This window comes from Drosophila obscura, unplaced genomic scaffold (genome assembly GCF_018151105.1).
Source record: "Drosophila obscura isolate BZ-5 IFL unplaced genomic scaffold, ASM1815110v1 contig_36, whole genome shotgun sequence".
NCBI lineage: Eukaryota > Metazoa > Arthropoda > Insecta > Diptera > Drosophilidae > Drosophila > Drosophila obscura.
In genome coordinates this window covers 1,251,148-1,277,876 of record NW_024542824.1, presented here as the reverse complement: position 1 = coordinate 1,277,876, position 26,729 = coordinate 1,251,148, and the positions used below count along the sequence as shown (strand labels likewise).

Here is a 26,729-nt window from a genome sequence, read left to right as displayed (position 1 = left end):
TTGAGGTAATATTTTGAAGGATAGAGTCGATCGATCCATCCATATTCAAATATGCAGATATAGGATAGAATAACCTTAATATTTTCATTATTCAAAGATACCCTTTGTTAGGGAATCAGAAAACACTTTTGCTTCCATGTTGTTCAGTCGTTCAGACGGTCTTTCGGCCGCTTGGTCTGTTGTTCCGACAGTCTGTGCTCTGTATATGGCGCCTTATCTCTCCCTGTCTTTTCCTTTTCCCCGAATTTCTTGCTCCCTCTCTCTCTCTCTTACTGTGTATATACTGTGCTCTGTGTGTGTGCGTGTGTCTGCTGGCACTGTCTGCTGGCGTTACCAGACGACGGCAGCAGTTGTTGCCTCGCCCATAGCTTCCGTTTCCTTTGGCATTTGGTGCCCTGCCTCCGCTCTCCCTCTCTCTCATCCTTCCGCTTCCTTTTACGACTCTTCTTCTACGCTCTTTTCTCCTCACCCCCTTTATGGGCCTGCTGTCCTTCGATGTCTGCTGTGAGTGCGACACAGTTTTGTGTGTTATATCGTTGTTCTCCTTCGTTTTGTGTGTGCTTTTCTGTGCCAAATGTATACATATTTCTCGTTATTTCTGCTTGTGTGTGTGTATGTGTATGTGTGTGTGTATTGATGTTTGTTCCTGCGTCTGTATGCGTTTGTGTCTGTGAAAATTGTGGCGCGTGTTTGGCATTAGTGACAGTCATGTCAGCAAAAGTTTGAGGCACATTAAACATTCCAAGTTTATGTCGTCCCTTACCTCCCTGTCACTGTCTCTCTCTCAGACCATTCTCTCTCTTTCTGTTTCTCTCGACTTCTTCCTTATTTTTTGGGGTCTGGGGCGTGGCAGCAGCTGTGGGTGGCGCATGTTCTGAAAAACACATTAAAGCTCCTTCGGCCTTCTGATGGTTGTTCTTCTTGAATGAAATATTTTTGAGGGATTTTTGTGTCAGGTTCTTGGTATTTTTGTTCTTTTTTTTGAGGCAATCTGAATAGTTCCTGATAATTTAATCATAAGGATAAGAAAACACTTTGCGCATTAAATACATTTTATATACATTAGATGCCTCTCTGGTAACAGTGATAAGTGCTGTAGTGACTGGAATCACCAGCCAACTAAAGCCCTGGGAATTAGGGAGGTTTGTTCCAACCAGAAGAAGCAGCTCAAGAATAATCTGAATGTGATCTGAATGTCATACGTTGGCTGTGCTGTCGTCTGGACTATCCATTGAAGAAAGACCAAAGGTATTATATAACGAATCCTCAGCTCGTTTTTACGTTCTCTCCAGTTGCACAATTCCAAGTCTAAGACTAAGTCGAATATTATTCGATGAAATTTTCTACATTTTGGACATTGGATAACTCCAGAAATAAAATGTTAAAAATGTTAATTACCGAAATTTTTGATAATCTTTTAAAAAAGAATAATGATTTATTTTATGTCTATTCTCAGCCAAGGAATGCTCATCTTTCCGTTAGATTTGCGTTGCTTCGGTTCTTGACGACTTAATTGAATATATGCACATAAAGTATGTGTGCATGCATTTACAAAAGTTTTTAGCTGATAAAAAATTGCGATGGGCTCGGAGTTCAATTTCTGATAATTCGAGCAATTAAATTTTTATTCGAAAGACATATTGCAGTAGTGGATCTCTTACTTTGTATAAAATTAGATTTTGTGCGCTTGGCAAATGATAATTCCCATCCTAAATAATATATTCTTAAGAAGCTACAATTTAATGCTGTGATTTTGGGGTATTTCGTTCTTTTTTTTCTGACTTTTCTCTGGCTCTCGTTACGAGGGCGTCCTGCAATTATCCAATCAAGCTACATGCTCCATCTCTCTCGGCAATTTCCCGCCCGATCAATGCCTGTCAATCATTTGACTTGAATCATTTCCGCAATTTTATTGTGCCTCGTGCCAAAAATGTAAGGAACGTGGGCGGCATGCCCCCAAAAACCGAAAGAAAACGAGAGAAATTATACGCGAATTTCCCCCTTTTTATGAGGATATACTCTCGTACTCGTATCTAAATCCATTCCATGGCCAGGTCAAGTTTGGCCTTTTAACTGGGTTGAACATGAGGCACGAGGCGGTGCCAGTCCCAAGACTGTATTTTTTTCCGCGCTATCTTGTTGTAATAACTTGTTTCTCTCAAAGGTTTTTTTTTGTTATACACTTAAAGAGGGTATTGTGATTGTAATGCGTCAAAGGAAAAAACAGGGAACCGACCGAGGGACACTGTAGGACAAGTGACACTTGAAACGGAACAAAAAAAATATATCCCAAATGTAAATTTTTAAATCTGAATAATCTTTAGGTTTCATTGTTTTTCTTCGTACTTTAGAAACATTTTATCCCATAATAAACGATCCATTTTTCAAGAGTATACCACGTTTCGGTCTTTAATTGTGGATACTGCTTTTGGCCAAATGGTTTTTTGCATTACAGAGTCAGATTAATCAAAACGAGCCAGCGAACAGCAGCAGCAGCAACAGCAGAAACAACAGCAACAAACCGTTTGAAGTTGACTGGAGAGGAAACCCGACAATTGTTTTTGGGTCTGTCAAGGGGCGTACGAGGAGTAACTAGTATTGCTTACTGTTCGCTTCACAAGAAATACAAATGCATAAAATTTTATGTTTTTCTGCTACCACATCTGATGGGACTGCAGTCTGTGGCTATGGCTGGGGCAGTGGCAGTGGCAACATCGTCTATGGGTGGTGGCAACAAGTGGGCCAAGCCACCACCGTCACCACCATGGCCACAACCGCAGCAGCAGCGGCAACAGCAGATGATTATCGGCTGCAACAACAACTGACGTTGCCTCTGCATTAGTTTTTATTGAGGCAACTGTTGGCTGAGGCTCTGGAGGCACCAACTGCCAGACAAAGCGGCGGTGCAACAACAGCAGCAGCAACAACTGACAGAGCAACAATTTCATTACCATTCATCACCTGACGACCGACGACGACGACGATGACTCCAATGGAAAACCTTGTGCCGCAGACCAAAAGACCTCGACTTCCTTTGGGACGATGCAACTGTTGCTACTGCCACCGCTCTTTGGGCCCCTCTATCTTGTGGCATCTCAGGCCTCCGTGGCAGTTGCATCCATCCATTGTGTGTGTGGCCCATGGCCATGGAAGTTGCTTGTTCAAGTTATGGCTTTCTATGGTGATCAATGATCTATGAGAAGGTACACGGCCGCCCCAAAGATAATGCAGAGAAGAGGTAAAAATAATAGGGAATGAGAATAGGAAATGGGTGATATGGTTAGAGAAGTAAACCCCTTTTACATTTTTGTTATTTTTATGATTATATTTTATGTTTAAGAGAAGACCCTTGAAGAGCGTATTATTTATGTATCCTAGGCAATGCTTACTCTTAATCATCATCCAATCCTTTGCGCATCATATCCAACCTTTTATTCATTCCAAAACCACAAATCAAACACTGGTTTAAACCCTCGTTCGTTAATTACACAACATCTATCATTCTTCTGCCTTTCCGTTTGTCTGTTCCAGCAATTGTCTGATCAGACATATTCATCCATCTACCATTTACCTGTCTATCTATCCCATTCAAATCGAAGGCACGTGCGACGTAGTGTTTTTCCACTTAGCACTCCCATTCGAATCCGGATTTCATTAGCCGATTTAACATTTGTTTTTCATCATTATACCCACATTTGCATTTAGCAATGCAATGTTAATTTCATAACGAAATATTTTCGACACTAAAATCGCGTGAAATATAAATTTTTGCGCGTATTATTCGCGGTGTCTGTTTCAGGGTCAGAGATGGTGGAGTGAATGGCTGCTGTCATTTGACCAAGACAAGGTCCTTCGTCTATATACAACAAAAAAATAGGCTATGAAATGCGGCATAGTGTTTTGAATAGAGAATGCGGTTCAGTCGATAAGAAAAACCATGATAACCCACATATTTTCATCGCTTTCACCATATGTAAAGAATTGTATCGGGTTCTAGAAAATATTTTATTAATATTAATCAGTCTTAAAGTTGTGAAACGCACCTTACCCATAAAGGGATATCAAATAATGTACATATGTATACAAATATAAAGGAGTGTCACACACTTTCTACATTAACACAAAGAGAGAGAATGGGATGTGAACATTTTCAGACCCATCCCTACTTGAGTCATTATTATAACATTTTGCTGTTGTCGCACGCTTTTATGACATGTTGTGAAGCACAGAGAAGTAGTCCTGAAAAACATTTAGTTTCAGTTGGGGGTAACTAGAAAAAAAAAGAACAAAAGCTTATAGCTGTGACAAGCTTCTGGGGTCGCCATCACCATCGCCCTGGCATCGTCCTAGTCATCGTCAACGCCAGTCCAGTGCCAGTACCAGTCCCATCGATAAGAAACGCAAAAAAAAACAGGACAATGGGCTTTCAAGCTACAGCCACACGCAAGCACACGCTTGTGTTTCCATATCCGATTCGTCCTCGTCGGCGACATGCTTTTTCCTGTCTGTGCCACCATTTTTTTTTGTGTGTTCTGCGCTCCTTTCCCCCAGCACCTTTTTCTGCTGTCTCTTGCGTCCTGGTTTCGCCTGTCTCCTCCTTTTTCCTCCTCCCACCGCCTGTGTCTGCTTCCTGTCTCCTCCTCACGGCCCGCCTGTCTGTGTGAGCTCGTTTCATTTTTGACTCTGTATTGGTGCGCGTGTCTGCCGCCTGCCGTCCGGCGACTCTGCGCCCCGCTTTGGCCTGTCGAAAATGTTTTCCATTTCAGTTAGCAAATTATGTCGGCCAAAAGAGAGAGACAGCTACAGAGTGTGTGAAAGAGAGCAAAGTACAAAAAAATATAAATGAAAATTTCAGACGCGACGCAGTTGGTAATGAATGGAAAGTGGCACGGTGTGGTGAGGAGAGAGGTTGGGGTCTAGGGAGTGGCAGACATTGTTGGCTATACAATAGGACGAAGGACACATTGAAAAAATAGGTTCTACCTTCCCAACCATAAAACTGCCCCGCCTCTCCCCTATTTGGCCTTTTCTACTGCTTCTTCTTGTTGTCTCGGACTCCTCGAACCATATTCTGTTCCTGCTGCTGCTCCCATTCCGGCGTGCCACCATTACCCCTACCACGGCACTTGGGTTTTTATGGGGTCTCGACACTGGCGACGCTTTCCACATGAATTACGCGACCGGCGAGGCAAACTCCCAGAAGGCAGGGGTGGGGAGGGGAATGGGAATCGGGGAATGGACAACATAAAGTTGCAAAATTGTTGCAAAAAAAAAAACAGAGAAAGGAAAAAGGCGAAAAACGAATCAGAACTACAGCACAGGATGGGAAAAGGTACGAAGGGAAGAAGAAAGTGAAGCAAGAAAGAAAATATAGGAGTGGAGCGGAGGAGCGGTAATGGGGGCAGTAAGCAATGGGAGACATTCGCCATTTGGAAAGCTATGTACAGAAAAAAAGCGAAGAAATTACAGAAGGGAATATAAGAACTTTAAATACCTTAAAGGTAAACAATTTGTATGTCAAATTACCGCTAATTAACAAATTTTTATAAATAATTCAGCTTTAAGTACTGTATTATACAAAGTAATCGATCAGAAAAGAAATTATTAATTTAATCAATTATTAATCGATTTCGATAAAAAAAAAATTGACTAAACACCTACATGTTTTTCAATAGAATTTTCAAATTGGATGAAACATGATGTAACTAGATACATTTCCGTTCTTCCTCTCTTGATCTTTTGTAGCAGAAATAATACCTTAAGCAACGTTTCAGGCCTGAAATCTTAGTAACGCTATTTATGGTAAGTCTCTGTTGCCGAAAGAGTTGCTCCCAATCGTAATATCCTCTTGTCGATGGTATAAAAAGCAGAATGATGGCAGAAAAACTGTGGAAAAATAATAGCAAAAGAACGAATAAAAAATACAAGTAGAAAATGGTTGCCCACAGTCGTTGTGTCATCGATAATAAAGATTAAAAGTGATATGGAAATATTCTGGGATAAGACCAAGAGTGGGAGCAATAGGGGTGGGGCAAGTGGGTGGCAGAGTCCAGGGCAGATTGTTGTTCGGTTTTTGCCAGCTCTCGCATCGCAAGTGGTTGACTAACAAAAGAAACTGCAATGCCATTGTAAATAGTCGTCGGAGAGACACTCGCAAATACACTCGCACATACACACACACTCATGAATACACTCATACAAATGCCAGCTTTCAACTGCTTTATGGTACAGTGGAGATCCTTCGGAAGAGTTTTGGAAACCAACCAAACAAGAGTGCTCCCAAAGGCGACCCACTTTCCAAATAATTCTCCCCAACTTGCCTCTACAGAGAGTTCTGACTGTATTAGCATTTCCCCCCATTCGGATTCGCATTTGGTTGTGGATTTGGATGTGGCTCCATTATGCCAGAGCCTCGTCAAGAGTCTGCGTCTCCATTTGCTGGATTGTACTACAGATGGATATGGTACTCGGACTAGTATGTGGGCGTGTGGTTCACCAAAGTGGTGCACAAAGTGCTGTCGGCGACCAGCAAAGAATGTGTGAGAAATGGAGAGCCCAAACAGAGAAATATAGAGAGTAGGTAGTAGGGGAAAGAGAAAGGGTCTCTCTCTGTTAGATTCAGTTGCAGCTGCGACTACGAATGCTGCTGGTTGTCGGTTGTTGGCTGCGGGTTTTCTCATTTCCAACAGAAAACGACCTTCAACTCTTGCTGGCAGAAGAAAACCCCAGCAGCAAACACAGAATCAGGTCATGCCTAAAGAGGGCATGGGGGTATGGGGAAAGAGGGTCTACAAAACCAAAATTGCAACCAACAAAACTATGCAATGCTCTCTTGGCCAACTCAAAAGCAGATTTCAGTGTGATTGTCGCTTTACAATACTTTGAGGCACTATACATTATGCATATATGCACCAACAAGAGGGAACCACAAACGAGAAGCGAAATGGAAGGATAAGAGAGAATTGTAATAGGAAGAACGATGCTCATTGTGTGATTGCTACATTGATTCTCAAATCGTTTCTTAGATCATACAAAGCCCCATAATCTATTAAAACCACAATCGACAGATCCATAGAGTTTGTTTATTCGTATATTCTATTCTACGATATAAAACAAAGGATTATGTCTTGTATAACATCCTGCAAAACACTTCTTTTGGGAAATGATTTTCGTTCGCAGCACATCCGAAGTATCGAAAAGTCTCACAATTGTTCGTCTTTTTGTAATAGGTAAATACTAGCTGAGAAGCAGATGGAGAGCAGTCTGTTTCGTTGCCATTTTTGGCCGGCTCTTGACCACAGATCGCTGCAAGAAACATTTAGCATATATATCAATATATATCAAGATATATCAATACTCCATTGAGCTCTTTTCATCCCCTCTATGTACTCACGATCCTTTAGGGCCAGTGACAGGTCAGACAGGGAAAAGCTAACACCTACGAGAAAAATTAACTTCATTTTCATTTTAGATTAGTGGGCTGCTTCTTCCAGATTATGTGGAGCGACTTACTTGGTTGCATATAGGAAGTAGATATACATATCAGAGGAAGAATTGTGGAACACAGAATAAATCCATTAGTTCTGGAAAGGGAATTAAACCGGTAACTTAAAAAAACTGATCCAAGGTCAATACCTGAACAAAACCGATACATAGAAACCAAAAATACGGAACCATGACCGAAAGACACTTAAGAAGACGTCATTTTCAATTGAATATCCCTTTATTGCTGACCAATTTTTTCGTAAAAATTATTATTCACTCACATTATTAAACAATAGACTATTCTTTGCACTTAGACTCGCATTCCTCTTTCTTTTCGAAAATATTATCGTTCTGACCACATCCTCCGTATATCCATTTTACGCAAACGTTCTTATCGGGATAATAGGTAAATTTCGGAATATATGCCAAGCATATCACTGCACCTTTTCCCTGCTTGCCCGGCTCTTGACCACAGATCGCTGAAAGAAACATTTAACACAGATATATCAATATTCCATTGCGCTCTTTCCATTCCCTCGCTATACTCACGATCCTTTAGAGCCAGTGAAATGTCAGCCAGGGCAAAGATAATGCCTACAAGCAAAATAAACCTCATTTTTGTTGAAGATTAGTGGAGTGTTTCTTCCAGATTATGTGGAGCGACTTATTTGAGTTCATTTGGGAAGTTGATAGGAGTAAGAATAAATATATTAGTTCTGTAAATGGAATTAAACCGAAACTGAAGCCGTGAACCGATATTCTTCTAACCATGACCAAAACAGACTTACATTAGTGTCGTGGAAAACAAAGAGCCACGCCAAAAAACGCAAAGACGATACATATCTACGCTGTAAATGAGGATTGATGGACTGTGCCTTCTAAATAAAATATGGATATAGGAAGTACTTATACGAGTATGTACATGGAAAAAGAATTGTGATATTCGCATTGATTTAAGTCATTCTATCTAGTTCGATAGCAAGTCGACATTTTCGACTGCATGTCATTTTATTATTATATATATAACAGTAAAAAATGGAATGGATTTTTACACGCATTTTGCCTCGCATGCAATTTTGTCGAAGAAACTATTATCATTCTCACCACAACCACCGTATATAAACCCTTTACACTCGTTCGTCTTGTTATAATACGTAAAACGTGGCTCATAGGCAAAGCAAGTTCTATTACCAAGTGAGTTTTTGGCCGGTTCTTGACTACAGATCGCTGCAAGAGACATTGCGTACAAATATATCAATATCGCAGTTTGATTTTCCCATTCTCTCGTTATACTCACGATCTTTTATCCTCGGCGGCTCAGAGCACAGTGCAACCCCATACAGAGCTAAGATGATGCCTACGATACAAATTAACTTCATTTTCATTGGTGATCTGCGTCTTCCAGATAATAACGAGCGACTAATGTGATTTTATGGGAAGTACATCTAAAAGGAATATGAATTGTGGTACACAGAATAATTTCATTCGTTCTGTAAAGGGAATCAAACCATTACCTGAAATGAACTGATTCAGGTCAATACCTATACCTTAATCCAGAACCGATATATGGAACCCGAAAATACGGAACCATGAACCATGACTGATACGCGAAGTCTGTAACGCCTAATGCTAATCGGTGTCGGAGATGTTAAAGTGCAAAGCCAGAAAGACGAAGTGATGCCCACGATGGAAATTGACTTAATTCTCGCTGTGGCTTGGTGGACTGTCCATCAATATCGTCCCAGAGAAAAGATGACATTTTCAATTATATATCCTTTTATTGCTGAACAATTTATTCGTATGAATTATGATTTACTCAGGAAATTAAACAATGGATTATTCCTTGCATTTGGCCTCGCATGAAGTTAGGTTTCGGAAATTATTTTTGTTCCCACCACATCCGCCGTATACAAACATTTTGCACTCCTTCTTCTCGGGATAGTAGGAAAATCTCGGTAAATATTCCAGACACATTAATTTACCAACGGAGTTTGTGGCCGGTCGCTCACCACAAATCGCTGCAATATAAATTTAATACAAAATATATCAATATTTTATTGCGATTTTTCTATTTTTTCCTTATACTCACGATCCTTTAGAGCCAGTGAAAGGTCAGACAGGGCATAGATAACGCATACGAGAAAAATTAACTTCATTTTCGTTTTAGATTAGTGGACTGCTTCTTTCAGATAATGTATAGCGACTTATTTAGTTTCATATGGGAAGTAGATATATCAGAGTAGGAATTGGAATAAATAACACTACTCAACAAAATTTAACCTTTTATTCAGGCTGTGAACTAAAATGAGTTTATCTGATAGATTTCGGGATGTAAAAATTTTTGTAGTACTTAATTTTTTTTATGGTTTAATTTTTTTAAAGAATTTTTATAATATGGTATTTTTTTCAGAGGTGGTGCTTCTATTTTTCACATAACTTAAGTATCTTATATCTGGTTGCAAAGAACTTTGCAGATCTGAAAAGCTGACAAATGCAGCTTAAAATCCGACCCAGACGTTTTGTATCTGCACCTTAACACCTGGATGATATTAAGCTTTCAAATTCAAATTTCATCATTTCTTGCGGTATTTTTTTTTTTCGAAATTTTGACTTTAACAACTTGAAAACTCGACAAAAAAATAATTCTTGGCCAATATATAGACGCATTAATAAGGCGTCGTTTAAGGTATTGATCATTAAAATCTATGGATAAACGGTCAACTTGCAGCCGTTTGACCAAAACGACTCAAAACTAATTTTACCTGAAATTAGTGCTTTTATTGTTCACAAAACTTAAATATCTTATATCTGGTTGCATAGAACTTTGCAGTTCTGAAAAGCTGGCAAATGCAGTTATAAGTCAGACCCAGACTCTTTGTACCTGTAGCTTAACGCCTGGAAGATATTAAGCTTTCAAATTCAAATTTCATAATTTTTTCGGTATTATTTCGGTATTTCATTAAAAAAATATCAGATTTTATAAAATTCTTTAAAAAAAAAACTAAACCATAAAAAAAAACCATAATAGGTTAAAAATTTGTAAACCCCGAAATCTATAAGAACGAGAAAAAATTAAAATTAAAGTTTACATTTTTTTGCTACATCTGCTATTCTACATATACAATGTCTATTCTACATCTAACATGTAGACTGTACATGTTCCATTCATATTCTACATCTCCTCCGCTAGGGGTTGCTCGCGCACTGAACACGGCAGAGTGTGCGAGCGAGAAGGAAAATGAGTTGCGTTGTTGTGGCAGGAGGGGGCAACAGAAAATTAATTTCTTCATTCTGGCTATAATTATGATCCGATCTGATTCAGATTCGGCAGTCTGGTAGATATGGTCATTCTCTACGATACTGCGTTTTTAGTTTTATCGTATCTTAAAAAATGTGCCTGCTACAGATTTTCGTCTTTTGTGGGGGCGGGGCGAAATTTTGAAATACACTTGTAGCAGTGGGATATCACATAAGTCTGGAAACCAAATTTGGTTGCCCTAGCTCTTATAGTCTCTGAGATCTAGGCGCTCAACAAGACAGACAGACGGACAGACAGACATGGCTATATCGACTCGGCTATTGATGCTGATCATAAATATATATACTTTATGGGGTCGGAAACGTTTCCTTCTCTGCGTTACACACATCCACTTTTACCACAAATCTAATATACCCCTTAACTCTTTTTTGAGTACGGGTATAAAAAGTCATTTTTGGCCACAGCTTAATTGTCGTGTTGTAGTGTAGTGCAATAAAAAATAATGAATAAATCCATTAGTTCTGGAAAGGCAATTAAGCCGTGAACTTAAATAAACTGATTCAAGGTCAGTACCTGAACCGAAACCGATACATGGAAACCAAAAATACGGAACCATGACCGAAAGACACTTTCATCTTTCGATCCACTTAAGAAGACGTAATTTTTAACTGAATAGCCTTTATTGCTGACCAATTTTTTCGTAAAAATTATTATTCACTCAGCATATAGACTATTCTTTGCATTTAGACTCGCATTCCTCTTTCTTTTCGAAAATATTATCGTTCTCACCACATCCTCCGTATATCCATTTTACGCACTCGTTCTTTTCGGGATAATAGGAAAATTTCGGAATATATGCAAAGCAAATCAATTCACCTTTGCCCTGCTTGCCCGGTTCTTGACCACAGATCGCTGCAAGTAACATTTATCACAGATATATCAATATTCCATTCAGTTCTTTCCATTCCCTGGTTATACTCACGATTCTTTAGAGCCAGTGAAAGGTCAGACAGGGAAAAAATAACGCCTACGAGGAATATTAACTTCATTTTCGTTGTATATCAGTGGACTGTTTCTTCCAGATGATGTGAGCGACTTTTTGAATTCATATGGGAAGTAGATATATATGGAGTCAGAATTGTGGTACAAGGAATAAATCCATTAGCTCTGGAATGGGAATTAAACCGGATCTGCAACCAGTAATTAAAATTAACTGATTGAACCGAAAACCGGTACATGGAAATATGAAAAACTGTGACCATGAACGAAGTCACTAATGCTTTGTGGACTTTCCCGCCATTTCGATCCACCTAAGAAGTCGTCACTTTGTTTATTATACCCGTACTCAAAAAAGAGTTAAGGGGTATATTAGATTTGTGGTAAAAGTTGATGTGTGTAACGCAGAGAAGGAAAATTTTCCGACCCCATAAAGTATATATATTCTTGATCAGCATCAATAGCCGAGTCGATATAGCCGTGTCTGTCTGTCCGTCCGTCCGTCCGACCGTCCGTCTGTCCGTCTTGTTGAGCGCCTGGATCTCAGAGACTATAAGAGTTATGGTAACCAAATTTGGTTTCCAGACTCATGTGATATCACACTGCTACAAGTGTATTTCAAAATTTCGCCCCGCCCCCTTCCGCCCACACAAAGGACGAAAATCTGTGGCAGGCACAATTTTTAAGATACGATAAAGTATCGTAGAGAATATCCATATCTACCAGACTACCGAATCTGAATCAGATCGGATCATAATTATAGCCAGAATGAAGAAATTAATTTTCTGTTGCCCCCTCCTGCCACAACAACGCAACTCATTTTCCTTCTCGCTCGCACACTCTGCCGCGTTCAGTGCGCGAGCAACCCCTAGCGGAGGAGATGTAGAATATGAATGGAACATGTACAATCTACATGTTAGATGTCGAATAGACATTGTATATGTAGATAGCAGATGTAGCAAAAAAAAGTGAAATGTAAAATTTTTTTTTTTCTAAAATTCTAAAAAATCATAAGCTCAATAATGTATATACTGACTGAGTACGGGTATAAGTAGAGTCGTGTCCCCAGAAACGACTCACACGTTCCTTCTCGTTTATAATGGACATCCGTTGAATATGAACATTTGGCACCGTTCGTCTCGGGATAATATGAAAAACGTGGATGAGATTGTTGAATCTTTTATTAATACATGTATCTAGTAAATCATTGATTAATGGCAAAATTTTGGCTTACAAGAGTAGCATCTAAATATTATTTAGAATGGACGGTCTCACATATTCTTCTTAATATCCTATACTAGCTCTTATTTTCTTTTTATCTATTTAAACAATAATGTAACAAAGTAATTTCCATGAAAAATCAAAGCTAACCCAATTCGAAATGTCTCTCAAAGCATTTACAAACACTTTCATCGAAAAATTATAAAGATTTTCCGTACAATTTAGTAATTAGTTAAGAAAAAGTTTCTTTAAAACTTAATTTAAGTCAACATCCGTTGAAAGCGCACTGTCACAAGTGGATAACACCCACCCATCCAGCACCTATCTGCGTTCCACTATCCATTCCCAATTTTCATGGCGTAAAATCATATTTCCGTTGTTGCTGCTGCTGCTCTCATTTAACGTTGCATCTACCCTTCGACATATTATGTATACATGGGATGGATGCTGCTGCTGCATCAACATCATCATCATCGGGTGGGTTATAATCGTCAACTGTCAGACTGCGTTTTGCGGTCGCTCGCAAATTGAATGTAGGTCGACCAAAAGCGAGCCAACGAGAGCAGCGTGGGCCCGACAGTCGCGTGACCGCAGAGAGCCATCGATCAGAGACCCAGTAGCGAGCACCAGTGCGAGCGGAGGGGGACCGGATGGTGTAAAGGGGGGCATGCAACCAAAAAGAGAGGTGAAGAGTCCTAATGAATTGGCCGCCTCCATGTCTGACATGTCTGGCGGGGACAGAAAAGCCCCGCCCTGTTGGGGCAGCGAGTGCTGCGGTCAGTCAGTGTCATGAGCTTTTGACATGCACCCGCGCTGAATTCCCCTCTCTTATCCAATGACGAGTGTCGTCACTGTCACTGTCTGCCGCCTATTGCAGCCTGTTGTCGTGGGTTTTTTTTTTTTTGCTATATTTCTCTGTGTACTTGAGGCGATGATAACCTATATATTGGAGGTAATGTGTAAAATAAAACAGATATGGTTATGTAGCATACATATGTACATATATACCCTATATGTATAATATATAGTATGTCTACTCATGTCTACTCTTTCAAAGCAGTTTTTTTATGGAATTTTATTAATTTTCCAACTTTCCAACTTTATTATTTTTATTGAAAATTTTCCCTCCTTTCTCTGCTTGTTCCTACTTCACCATATGTATAGCGCTTGCCTCAAAATGTATGCTACATTTTTTGTGTGTGGCGCAGCTGGCGCTGCCTCTGTCGTTACAGACACTCCTTTTTGCAGTTGTTCACACAAATATACCCGAAACACACACACAGTTACAGATGCATACACACACACAAACACAAACGTAGAGGAACATACAGACAGACGGCGACTAACTGATTTTTAGGTCGATGGCGTAAACGACAGAACGCCAAACGAGCGAACAAACAAACGAACGAACGTCAGGCGTGGTCTGGTCGGAACCAGAGCCAGAGCCCAGAGTCCGGGTCGGTTCGAGCCGGGAGTCCGGGTTTTGGGGTTGGGCGGAGTACGGGTCTGGGTCTCGTCTGGGGTTTGGGCGGGTCTGGCACTCATCGTTAGCACACAGACAGCAGCAAAAGCAAATATATATGGATGCATACATATATACATAAACACACAAAGCACACACACAGCCATATACACTCGTATATTCAGGCAGACATCATCGTCATCTCTTCTCTGTCGGCGTTTGTCCGCTGGTGTCCCTCGTTATGGTATCAGCGAGCTCTGTGGCACGAAGCCATCCACCAGACCACTGCCACACCCCCTGACACAGACCGTCCCCACCTTCCTCTAGAGAGGACCAGAGACCAGACCAGACCTAAACCAACATGAACATCGCTCTCAACGAAACGAAACGCAAACCAAACCAAAAAACAAAAACCTCACTCAGAGACCAGATCTTCTTTTTTCCAACAGTCTCCACAAATTTGGTTAGACATGAATCAAAGGGTATTACGCAATACCTTTTCTGAAATTTGGATCTTGAAATTATTTACTAGATTACTGATAATCATTTAAAGCCGCTATAGGATTGTTATACTATGGAAAGTAGTCTCCATCTAAATTTGAAATATTATGGGATAAATAGACATTTAAGAGTATCAAAATTTCGGCTATCATCCAAAAAAAAACCGCACCATTTCTTTCTTGTTATTTTTTTTTGCGCAATTTCTAGCACAATCTCTTTCACTCTCATACACATTCACATAAACACACACACGCACACACACACACATACACTTTTCCTCCTTCTATTTTTTTTGGAGCGCACTTTTTCGGCTTCTCTTCTCTATATAGTATATGTGAATATGTATTTGTATATATGTACATATGTACAGCTGAAGCAGTTTTTTTTCATTCATTTCGTTACTGTCGAGCACAGCAGCCGCCGAGACAGCGGCAGCAGCAGCCGTTGCTGTAGCCCCATGTGGACTTTTGGTTCGTTGAATTTTTGTTTTGTGCTGCTTTGAAGGGGAGAGGAGAGGCAGAAACTGGGGAAATGGGTGCCAGAGGAGGTTTGGAACTGGCGTTTGCTGTGTAGCAGTGAGGGGGTGGCTTGTGGGTTGTGGTGTTGCTGTTGCTGGTTTTTGGGGCTGCTGCCGCTTTTGGTCGTCCTCAATGTGGCCCGCATTGTGCACAAAGGTTTTTTTCCCCATTCTTCACTCCCTCTATCTTTCTCTGTCGCTCCTATTCGGTTTTTTTCCTCGACCCCAGTTGTTGTTTGAAGCTCGTGTTTTTTTGTTTGCTTTTATTGTAAATCCTTTTTTTTATTATTTTTCTTTTTTTTCTCTTTATTTTGTGTTTTGTTTTGTTCTTATATTTTGTTGGTTTTGTCTGCTGGACGTCCTAAGTTTTCTTTTTTTCCTTCCTTTTTTTGTATTTATTTTTTTCTTTTGGGTTTCCATTTAGTTTGTGCCTTTTCCTTGCTTTTCTTCCAATGTCTGAACTTAGGGAATTTATATGTATGCCATGTGCGTCTCATATTTTTTCCCAACGTAGCTAAGGGGGTCACTCCTCCACCCCTCTCTCTCTCTCACTCTATTGGCTTCTTCGTGTGATTCCCCCAGGGGCGTGGATGTTTCCAGACACATTTCTCCATACATGTACATATATACATACATATGTATATCTGTATATACTCGTTTCTCCCATATTTGCTGCAAGCTCAATAAAAACAGTAGATGCTTGTGGGAGAAAAATTTCTGCTATGTTGTGTTGCAGTTGAATATGGAAAATTTCCATAAATATATTTCAACAGTTCTATAGAATCATTCACCTAAATCTCCTCAGAAGCTCTATTTATCTCCCATTTAATGTTCGACTTTCAATTGCAGATAATAAATTAAAGCCTACTCATAGGGGGTACCCCATCCTTTGCTGCCACTTAAAAGAGGTTGCTGCTGCTGTTGCTGCCGCTGCTGCTGCTGCGGTTGAGGCAGTTTTCTGGGACTTTGTCACGTTTTGCCCATACCACTGGGAGGATTTCCCTCCAGGGAAATGCCCAGCGAACGGCAAACGATGCAGGCAGTCGGGACAACAAGAAGAAAAAGTGTCAAAAGTTTGACTTAACTTCTAGCACGAACTTCTTCTCAAGTAGAAAATGAACACACACGCACTCACACACATACAGAGAGAAGAGGAGAACACACAAACATACATAGGTATATGCTCTGAGAGAAAGATAGAGAAAGAGAAATAGGTGTAGATAGAGAAAGGGCTGAATGCCTTTTGCGGTTGTCTCCTTGATTATGGTTAACATTTACATTATCCCTTTTGGCTTTCACTCTGCCACTGTGTGTGTGTGTGTCTGCATTCCCCTTGTGTCTGAGACATGTTTCCTGCCTTCCCCATTAATCCTCTATCCCATTATGTTGCCACTTTTCGCTACTACTAATCAAGGATGTCGCCCCTGTCGCCTGTCGTTGCTGTCGGCCTGCCTGTCTGCCTTGATTGTCTGACATCTGTCTGTCTATCTCTAAGACCTTCTCGCTGTCTCTCTCTTTCTTTGCTTAACCCATCTCTCTCTTTCATTGCTGTCTGTCTGTCAGTCAGTCTCTTCTTGCTTCCTCTTTTTGAGTTCTTGGGAAATTTTTGGCATTATTTGCATATTCAATGAGATTTTCAGTGTTTACTGTTCTACGGCGCTTTTCCCTGGCAGACGATGCCACAAACACACACATCACACATACACACACGCCTACACGTGTTACATAACTTTTTGGTACATGTCTGGGAAACGACGCGACTTATTCCTGCCGCACCTTTAACCTCCTCTACCCCACTCGACTCTCCTGCTCTCCTGCTCTCCTGCAACTTCCACTCTTCTCTCTCTCTGCTGCTGACTTTACACGTGGAAGAATTTTTTTGCCGGCAGTAAATTAAATTTGTTTGCCCTTTCATGAGGGAGGAAGGACGTACAGCGGAGAGTGAGGTAGGGTAAGTTATATTCCCAGCTATATGGAAAAAAAGGTAAAGGTATGAGTAGACTGGTCGGTTAACTTCTCATAAAAAGTAACAGTCAGAACTAAGCTACACAAAGTCTAGAGCAAAGTTTAAGGACGGCTTTGTGGCCCTACCTTCTTTTAAGTATATACCTTGGTCTTGGAGTACGTTGGTCTTACAACGTTGTTATCTTACCAATTTTGTGAGACCCCCTATACCTCTCACTGGCATTGGCACTCCCCCTTGTTCTCTTCGATCAGGTCTCTCTCTCGGAAAAATGCCGACACGTTGTTATCCTTTTTATGCAGTTCCCAACATCTCCTTCTCCATCATTCTGTATTGGTTTTCCTCCCTTTTTGTGTGTGTTTTTGGGATTTTATTGATTATCTGGCTATATCTATCCATAACAACCCCTCTCTCCCTCTCGCTCTCTCTCTCTCTCTCGCACGTTTAAAGGCTTTAAAGTCTACACAAAAATAGAGGCGAATACAGACCAATACTGAAAAGGAAATATATATGTATAGGGAAAGACCAAAAGGAAAAGAAAATGTAACCTACAATGTTTCTGGGAAAAGACGGTGAAAAATTGTAGAGCCGGAGTGGGATAAGGCGAAGAAGTATTGCAGATGACGTGACGCTTCAAGGACACCTACATACCTACAGTGGGGAGCAAAAGTGAGTACATACTCAGTATCACCGACTTTCGTCGCCCATAACAGCTAAACGCATAAAGCAAAGCAAACCAAATATTTTTCATATATCAATTACTTTATTCTTAGAAAATAGGTAATAACAACAAAAACAGATGGGAAGCTTTCATTGAGAAAAGAAAACCAAAAAAAAACTCGCATGTACTCAGTTTTGAACTTTTCGTCTATTGCACTTTTTTTCGCGCTCTCAAGTTTTTTATCAGCAAAAAGCTTGAAGATTTAGAGTTAAATCTCTTCTTTTTGTGTTCTTGTCATACATACTTTAATTTAAGACGTGCTTCTTAAAAGTCGGTGCAGATTTATTGAATTTACTAAATTGATTATACTTTGTGCCTGAAAATGAGAAAACTATTTCTTGAAATTGAAAATAGTGTTGTGTGCCTTACTAATAGTGGCTGCTCGACACGTACTATTGCTAAAAAACATGGAATTAGTCAATCGGTGGTGATCAGAGTGCAAAAGAGGCGTAATGTTGTCCCCAAACAGCAAGTCCAAGGCCGCCCTAAGAAGTTAACAGACTCAGAAGCTGGACTTATGATTTCGGAAATGAGGAAAAATAAGTTACTAACACCAAAAGATGCTTCTATGGCAATAAACAAAAATGTTAGTCGCTCGACAGCCAGAAGAGCGCTTCACAACATTGGGTACATTGCAGCCGTTAAGAAAAAATAACCAGCATTGTCGGAAAAAAATGTCAAAGCAAGGTTAAAATTTGCAAGGGAGCATACAAATTGGACGAAGGATGACTGGAAACGCGTAATCTGGTCTGATGGGTCAAAATTCAACCGTTATCAATCGGATGGGAAGCAGTATTGTTGGCGTAGGCCCGGAGAAAAACTGCAAAGACATCATGTTAAGCAAACCGTGAAACATGGCGGCGGCAATATCATGGTTTGGGGATGTTTTACATGGTGGAACGTTGGTCCTCTAAAAAAAATAGATGGGATCATGCGAAAAGAGGACTATTTACAAATTTTGCAAGCCCATCTTCTCCATTTTCTTGACAAATGTGCCTATTCCGAAGCAGAAATTACTTTTCAACAAGATGGGGATCCGAAGCACACAGCGAAAATTGTTCGGGAATGGCTAGGGAATCAAAGTTATAAGTTGATGGAGTGGCCAGCTCAAAGTCCCGACCTCAATCCGATTGAAAACCTACGGTCAATCGTGAAACGACGGCTAGGGCAGTGCGAATCAGCCCCATCTAAATTAGGCGACCTCTGGGGCCGTGTACAGATGGAATGGAATCGTATTCCGAAAGACATTATTGAGAACTTTGTAGAGAGTATGCCAAAGCGTATTATAATGTCATTTCTCATAAGAGTCTATGGACAAAATATTAAGTTTAATTGATTTTCTTAGATGTTTGTAAAAAGGTCAAAACTGAGTACATGCGAGTTGTTTTGGTTTTCTATTTTTCTCTCAATGAAAGCTTCCCATCTGTTTTTGTTGTTATTACCTATTTTCTAAGAATAAAGTAATTGATATATGAAAAATATTTGGTTTGCTTTGCTTTATGTGTTTAGCTGTTATGGGCGACGAAAGTCGGTGATACTGAGTATGTACTCACTTTTGCTCCCCACTGTATGTACGGGTGAGGGGTGTGTGGCGTGCTTACCTTTAATATTTACTCAATTGAACAGACGGTTGCGTATGCTTAATCGTATCAAGTATTCCCTTTTTCGAAGGCCATTAATGTATGGCCATGGGTATGGGCCGGGAAGTAGGCCTCCGCCTTAATCCACTGCTTGTGGTAGAGCACCCTTCGGTGCACCCCCTCCCTCTGGGGTTGTCAAGTGCTTCTTTGGTCCCAAATCCAGTGCCTAAGGAGCGACATAGCAACTGAAGTTATGGCGGGAGGCCCTAAGCCCCAGACTCCTTCCTTAAGGACCTCTCCTTAAGGCTCTGACTGCAAATTAGTATAAGTGTGTGCGAGAGAGGGTGTAGAAGAAGAAAAAACTAGAAGAAAACTCCTTGTCCTGCGGCACGTTTTTCACATTTCATTTCCATTTCACTTCACTGAAACATTTGCACGAAAGGAAACCTCAGAGAATCTCAGTGCATGAATGGAGTGCGCCCTACCATTGGAATAATCTCTTGTGGCATCATCTTAGACTATTTCTCTATAATTTTTATACCCGTACTCAAAAAAGAGTTAAGGGGTATATTAGATTTGTGGTAAAAGTGGATGTGTGCAACGCAGAGAAGGAAACGTTTCCGACCCCATAAAGTATATATATTCTTGATCAGCATCAATAGCCGAGTCTATATAGCCATGTCCGTCTGTCCGTCCGTCTGTCCGTCTGTCCGACTGTCCGTCTGTCCGTCTGTCCGTCTTGATGAGCGCCTGGATCTCAGAGACTATAAGAGCTAGGGCAACCAAATTTGGTTTCCAGACTTATGTGATATCACACTGCTACAAGTGTATTTCAAAATTTCGCCCCGCCCCCTTCCGCCCACACAAAGAACGAAAATCTGTGGCAGGCACAGTTTTAAAGATACGATAAAACTAAAAACGCAGTATCGTAGAGAACGCCCATATCTACCAGATTGCCGAATCTGAATCAGATCGGATCATAATTATAGCCAGAATGAAGAAATTAATTTTCAGTTGCTTCCTCTCCCCCTCCCGCCTTCGACAACGCAACTCATTTTCCTTCTCGCTCGCACACTCTGCCGCGTTCAGTGCGCGAGCAACCCCTAGCGGAGGAGATGTAGAATATGAATGGTACATCTATAATCTACATGTTAGATGTAAAATATACATTGTAGATGTAGATAACAGATGTAGCAAAAAAATGTAAAATGTAAAATTTTTTTTTTAATTCTAAAATTCTAAAAAATCATAAGCTGTATATACTGACTGAGTACGGGTATAAGTAGAGTCGTGTCCCCAGAAACGACTCACACGTTCCTTCTCGTTTTCTTTATATTTCTAATGTTTCTGGAATCCCTAGCAACAAAGTCAAATTGAAATCCTGAGTTTGAGTGGCAGACACTGAATCCTCTGCCTCTTTCCGTTGTTTGCTATGACTCATGACACGAGAGAGCGCGACTCAGAGGCCGGAGGACGACATGTGACTGCATTAATCAACAGAATGTGTCAGAATTCATCAGGGGGGAAAAGCGGGTCAGGTCTTATCAGGGGGAAGGCTCATCAGCAGAAGGATAGGGAGACGTAGAGGCAGTCCCTATCTCGACTTCTCGCGGGCCGCCTTGGCCTCTCATTAGTGCTTAAAGACCAAAACTAGACTCGACTGCAAATGAAAAATCCTTCACAGGAGTCTATAGGCCGAGAAGACCTTCCCCCTTCACTTCCACCATTTTTTTTGCTCCCTTTCTCTCCAAGAGAGACCTTTGCCTAGCACTTGTAAAAATATGCACTGACTTTTTCCTTACTAGCTGCATTTTCTTTATTTTTTGTGGACTTTTGTTTAAATTTTAAATGCATTTGCACAGGCAGTGCAGGGAAAATGGCGAGATAAGAAAGGTGGAGAATGGAGACTGCAAGAAACGAGGGAAAGCAGAGTGAAAGAGGGCGAAAAGTACAGTGAAAGCGTGGGTGGTAGAGTGCAAGACAAAAAGAGACTACTACGTCAGTCTGCTGTTCTCCTTCCTTAAGTTTTTCTCACTACTTTTATTTTTTTTTGGCGCATACAAATACACTTTTAGGGAGGTACAGTCCCTCTGGCCCACCCCACACAAGCTATCCCTTTCTGCTCCACCCTCTTCTGGTTTTTCCCTCCATCTTCTCCGCTCTTTCTGCAGTTTCTGCCACTCGGAAAAACAAATAGCGTCCACGTCTATACACAAAATCAGACGCTCAAGGACTCTTGAGTTACTGCGCGCCATCCAAACCCCAAACCCTTCCACAGCACAGCACACACACACACATAGATGGAGAGAGCCAACACACACACACACACTCTTGAAAGTGCCATGCAATGAAAGTAATTTTACGAAATAGACTCGGGGCCGTCCGCTGCTGCTGCTTCCCATTGCTGTACGGCTCGCTGGCTGGCTCTCCACCATGCCCCATCTTTACCACCCATGTAGCAAGGGGATCCTGGGGCAGATGCCAGCGCTGTAGTTTACGATAAAGTTTCCAACGAGTCTACGATTCCGAGTGCGATTCCAAGTCCGAGTGCAAAACCATTAGAGGAATAAATGAGTATAAAAATACTGGGGGAGAGAGAGAGACAAACGGGCTAAAGGGATAAGAGATTAATGAGAGAATGCTGGAGGGCGAACAAAAAAAAAGAGATGAAAGATAAGCAGGAAAATGTTGCAGACAGACCTCTAGATACATGATCTCTGATATGATCTCTGATTCTAATTGCTGAGAAAGGTAAAAATATAACAAATTACATAAAAATATTTATATGTTGCCGTAATAATTCAAGAGTTTCAAGGAGATCTCCTGATGTAACACTTAAGGATGTAGAAGCTCTTCAAACACTAATTCTTGCATCTATTCCATTTAAAAAAAAATTTTTTCAATAATCATTTATCATTGATGATAAAAACTCCCCCTGGAATAGACCTTAAGGAAGGAAGAAGCATTCAAGGCTAGAAGGAAAAACAATATTTAAATGAGAAAAGAATGAAAGATCTTTACAATTTGGCTCCTCTCTAATTGCTTTTCATTGCAATGTCACAACAATAAGGGAAAGCAGCAGTAGCCACGGAAAATGGTGAAACCCCTAAGGGAAGATGGTATGAAGAGTAGGCATGAAAGGTGGATATAGGATGAGATGGATGGAATGGAACGTGTTGCAAGGCAACCCCATTTCAACATTTTGCTCCCTGTTAAAGTTTTCTTTTCTTCAGCGTCAAAAGTTTTTCGAAAGTCCCTGCCGAAAGACGAAACAACTTTTTTTCTAACATTCGGTGGCTTTCATTTTATTTTTTCCGCTTCCTATTATTCGTATTCTTTTCGTTTTCTTCGTCTATTATTTTACTTTGCTTTTTGTTCTGTTTCTGGATTTGTTTTGGTTGCTTTGGAAATTCATTCGTTTGTGGTGCTGCCATCCAAATCATTGGAGAGTTGTGGGAGAAGAAGGAAAGGTCCGTAAATATTTGGCGCAAATCTGTTGCTTACAGTGAGAGATAGATTAAAGGGACTGGACTACAGTTCTGCTTGTTTGTTTGTTCTCTAGAATGGTCTTCACTGTACTACCCCTTCGCACTGTTCTCCTGCCACATCCTCCTTCTGCCTGCCACTAAAACTTCCTTCAACTTCAGCTGTTTCCGTTGTCAGTCAGGCTTTCTTTTGGGGTTTTCTCTTGGCTAAAGTTTGCCATGCCCCTCCCCCAATTACTCTGCTCCACTTCACCCCTCTCTCACTCCGTCGCTTGGGCAATGTATCCACGTCTGCCACAACGTCTGCCGCAGCATCTGCTGCTGTTTCCACTGCTTATTTGGTTATTTTCTGAAACGCTGCTCCACCTCCTTTTCCGCCACCTCCTACTGCTGGCTTCCTTCTTTGCTTAGCTTTTCTCTCCACTTCTCTACATTTTCAATTGTAGATGTCTGCCTGTCTGTCTTTCTTTCTCCGCTCTTTTTCTCTATCTCTTATCCTCTCTCAAGCCTGTCTGTTTCTATGTCGTTGCCATTCGGTTTGCTCTACTGTCGCCTCCTTTTATACTTCTCTGCGTCTGTAGCTTGCAAACTAATTATATCATTGTATTTATACTCTTCAACTGAGTATTTTTTGTATAGTTTGTAAAAGATCTTTGCATTATACATATGTACATGTATGTACAATGTACAATGTATATATATATGTATATATCACAATAAATTTACTTTCCTGCCCGTATGCTGTCGGTTCGATTATATGTACATGTCGCACGTCGTGCAGCTGCATTCCTCGGTCGCTTTTTTTCAGGAGGTGTAGAACTGTATTGATGTGTCTGCTGAAGCTATTTCAGATATTTCTCTTATCAAAGCTCTATTAAAATCGTTTTACTTTATAGCTGCAATCGAGAGAATATATCTTTAAGAGTATTTAAATTTTCGCTACCAAAAGTTTGACTTTATGCTCTTGTATAAATCTTGACTTTACATTTACATGCCACTCGTACACTCCTTCTGCTGCATGCTACTTGCTACTCTCCTTCACCATTCGCTGGTGCCTGCTGCTGCTGTTCGTGCTCTCATTTCCATTCCATTTGTGGAAACTGTTGTCGCGCTTCCTTTGCTCTGACTCGACTCTGACTCTGTCCAACGCCCACTTCCGTTCCACTTTCAACTGCTTGAAGATGAATTTTCATTTTGTCTGCGCCTTTGGTTACCTTCTCTCAGTCTTTCTCTCTATATCTGTCCATCTCTTTCCTTCTCTTTTTTTCGAATTCATCATATTACCTTTGGGTAATCATCATTTTTCGCTTGTCTTCTCTTCTGTTTTGCCCTTTCTCTCTTTCTTTTGTTGTGTATTTTTGCTCTTGGAGAATCTTTATCTTTAGTTGAGGCTTTCCTTTTTTTTTTTTTTTCTTTTTTCCTGCATTCCTTCTTCCCTTTCTCCTTTTCCATCGTATTCTCTATTTTGTAATCTCTTTGCAAATTTTAATTTGTGTCTCCAGGGTGTAAAGGGTGGTTGGGGGATAGTAGAGGGAGTAGCAGATGCTGTTGACAGGATGTCCCCGAGCGGCGGTTTTCTCCATCTTCATTTCCATCAGCAGAGAGAACCTTTTCTTTTGTTTTCCTTTATATCTCTCTCTCTCTCTCTTTCTCGTTCGCTTTTTTGTCAGGCGAACTTAGGTAGAATAAACTTTTCTTAGATATAAAATTGCACGAGAAAAGTTCTTGAAGATGTTCTTTGTATGCATAGTCAGCTATCTCATTCAAGACTTTCTGTCTTTATTTTTCATTATAACTCTCTAGATCTCTTCTTCTAACGTTTCAAACTTCCTTTGTTTTTGTCATTTGGAATAAGTGTATCCTTTTCTTAGATATAGGGGAGATTTGCACAGAAAATAAATTACAATCGCATCATTGGACGTACATATATGTAAAAATGGATATAACCGAGTATAACTCTCTTCCAATTAGTCTGATTAGCCCCCTCCACTCCACTTTCTTTCCTCCTATTCCTTAGTCGAATCTGATATTCCCCTCCCTTGTCCATCTCAATTTCCTTCTAACCACTTGTTCTCTGTGCCCATCCCCTTCTCTATTTCCCCTGTGCCCGTTGACAGCGGCTACTTCAGTAGCATCAGCCACTGGTGACGCCTGCCCCTATCCCCTGCTTCTTTCTCTCTCTCTCTCTCTCTCTATTATTCTTCTTCCACTCCCTACTCCGCTATTTTTCTCCTTTATGCCCACCTCCCCACCCACCAATATCTGACGATTTATCTTAAGTGGCCTCTCAGTGAATTACAACAAATTTCTATAATAAAGCAGACAAAAATCTTCAAATGGCCGAGAGAGGGACAACATAAGAGAGGGGATTGCAGAAGAAACCGCTACTTAAAACGTTCAATCAAAGATAACAATGAGCGAAAGACAGAGAGGGAGAGGAGCGAAAGACAGAGAGGGAGAGGAGATAAGGCAAGAGGAGCTAAAGAGAGGAAGGTAAGAGTAACCGACCAAAGGAATCAATAAATTTTGAGGTTCCACGGTTGTATTTTTTTATTTGATAAAGTCCCTGCCTGAGAGATTGAAAAGAGTGTAGTGGTGGGAAGACAAGAAAGAGAAGGAGAATGTCAGAAGAGGGAGAGACTAGTGGGTACGAGAGTATCGCCTCTTATCAGTCACCTTAGCAATTTTCGTGGTGCTGGTAGTGGCTGTAAACAAAAACAATCAATCGAAGAGCTCTCCACTGATAAGCCCGCACTGCCGCAAAAACATTCGACCTTTGGATGGCAGAAAGAGGACAGTAGAGTACCACTCCATACCCCCAGTCCTCCCCACAGACCAGAGCAGACCAGACCCAAGTGGCAATGGCAGCAACGGCATGTTGCCAATGCGTGCTGTTTGTTGCTGGCGAAGGCAGAGAGCGTATGGCGGCACGGGCACCACAGCAATAACTATATCGATTGCAGAGGCACCAGACCCCCCATCCCAGAACCCCAGACCCCACCAGACCCCAGACTGAGGCACAGCACACATGCAGGCACCTGTTCACTTCGTGGTGCCTCATCGATGGACAGAAAATAAAACCAGGAAAGATATAAAAAAAAATTGAAAAAAAAAAAAAGAAACGAAAAAAGCGATTCAGGGGGAACTGAAACTTTGGATACCCTTAAATAATATAGACATGCATTGTTAGAAAGAACTGTGGAGAAACTCATAACAAACATACTATTCGGGCAGTTCCAGTTTGAATATTTTCAGAAAAAATTTTAGCAGTTATTTCTCTGGCAACAGTTTGATAAAGTGATTCTATAATCCCATCTGAGAAACTGCATCAAAAATCAGAGTCTCTATGTCGTTCTTGATAATGATATGAAAAAAACAATGGCTTGCAGTTCTTTTATTGTCTTAATTTTTTTTTAAATCGCAATAGCCGATGGAAGAGTATAAAATCAAAAAATACGACAGTAAAAAAAAACCGGTCGAACTTATCAGCATCTCTCTCGGCTGTGGCCTGCCCCAATACAAAGTGGACGAGTGCCTCA

General features: G+C 40.7%; 4 protein-coding genes and 1 long non-coding RNA gene across 5 annotated transcripts in view; 2 read left to right on the top strand and 3 right to left on the bottom strand.

The window, feature by feature from the left end:
- Positions 1-26,729, top strand: part of LOC111076960 — a 106,660-nt gene that overhangs the window by 41,087 nt on the left and 38,844 nt on the right. The window lies entirely within an intron of this gene.
- Positions 6,030-9,280, top strand: LOC111076982. The gene is made up of 2 exons (XR_002608097.2): positions 6,030-8,399; positions 8,891-9,280. It is a non-coding gene; the product is annotated as an uncharacterized LOC111076982 (long non-coding RNA).
- Positions 7,705-9,692, bottom strand: LOC111076980 (male accessory gland serine protease inhibitor-like). Its single transcript, XM_022371064.2, has 2 exons — positions 9,575-9,692; positions 7,705-7,964 (listed from the first exon to the last, which is right to left on the bottom strand). Exons 1-2 carry the CDS (start codon positions 9,639-9,641, stop codon positions 7,783-7,785), a joined length of 249 nt encoding a protein of 82 aa, XP_022226756.1. The 5' UTR covers positions 9,642-9,692; the 3' UTR covers positions 7,705-7,782.
- LOC111076979 (chymotrypsin inhibitor SCI-I-like) lies at positions 8,452-8,924 on the bottom strand. The gene is made up of 2 exons (XM_022371062.2): positions 8,783-8,924; positions 8,452-8,712 (listed from the first exon to the last, which is right to left on the bottom strand). Exons 1-2 carry the CDS (start codon positions 8,868-8,870, stop codon positions 8,534-8,536), a joined length of 267 nt encoding a protein of 88 aa, XP_022226754.2. The 5' UTR covers positions 8,871-8,924; the 3' UTR covers positions 8,452-8,533.
- Positions 11,406-11,854, bottom strand: LOC111076971 (male accessory gland serine protease inhibitor-like). The gene is made up of 2 exons (XM_022371054.2): positions 11,727-11,854; positions 11,406-11,656 (listed from the first exon to the last, which is right to left on the bottom strand). Exons 1-2 carry the CDS (start codon positions 11,791-11,793, stop codon positions 11,475-11,477), a joined length of 249 nt encoding a protein of 82 aa, XP_022226746.1. The 5' UTR covers positions 11,794-11,854; the 3' UTR covers positions 11,406-11,474.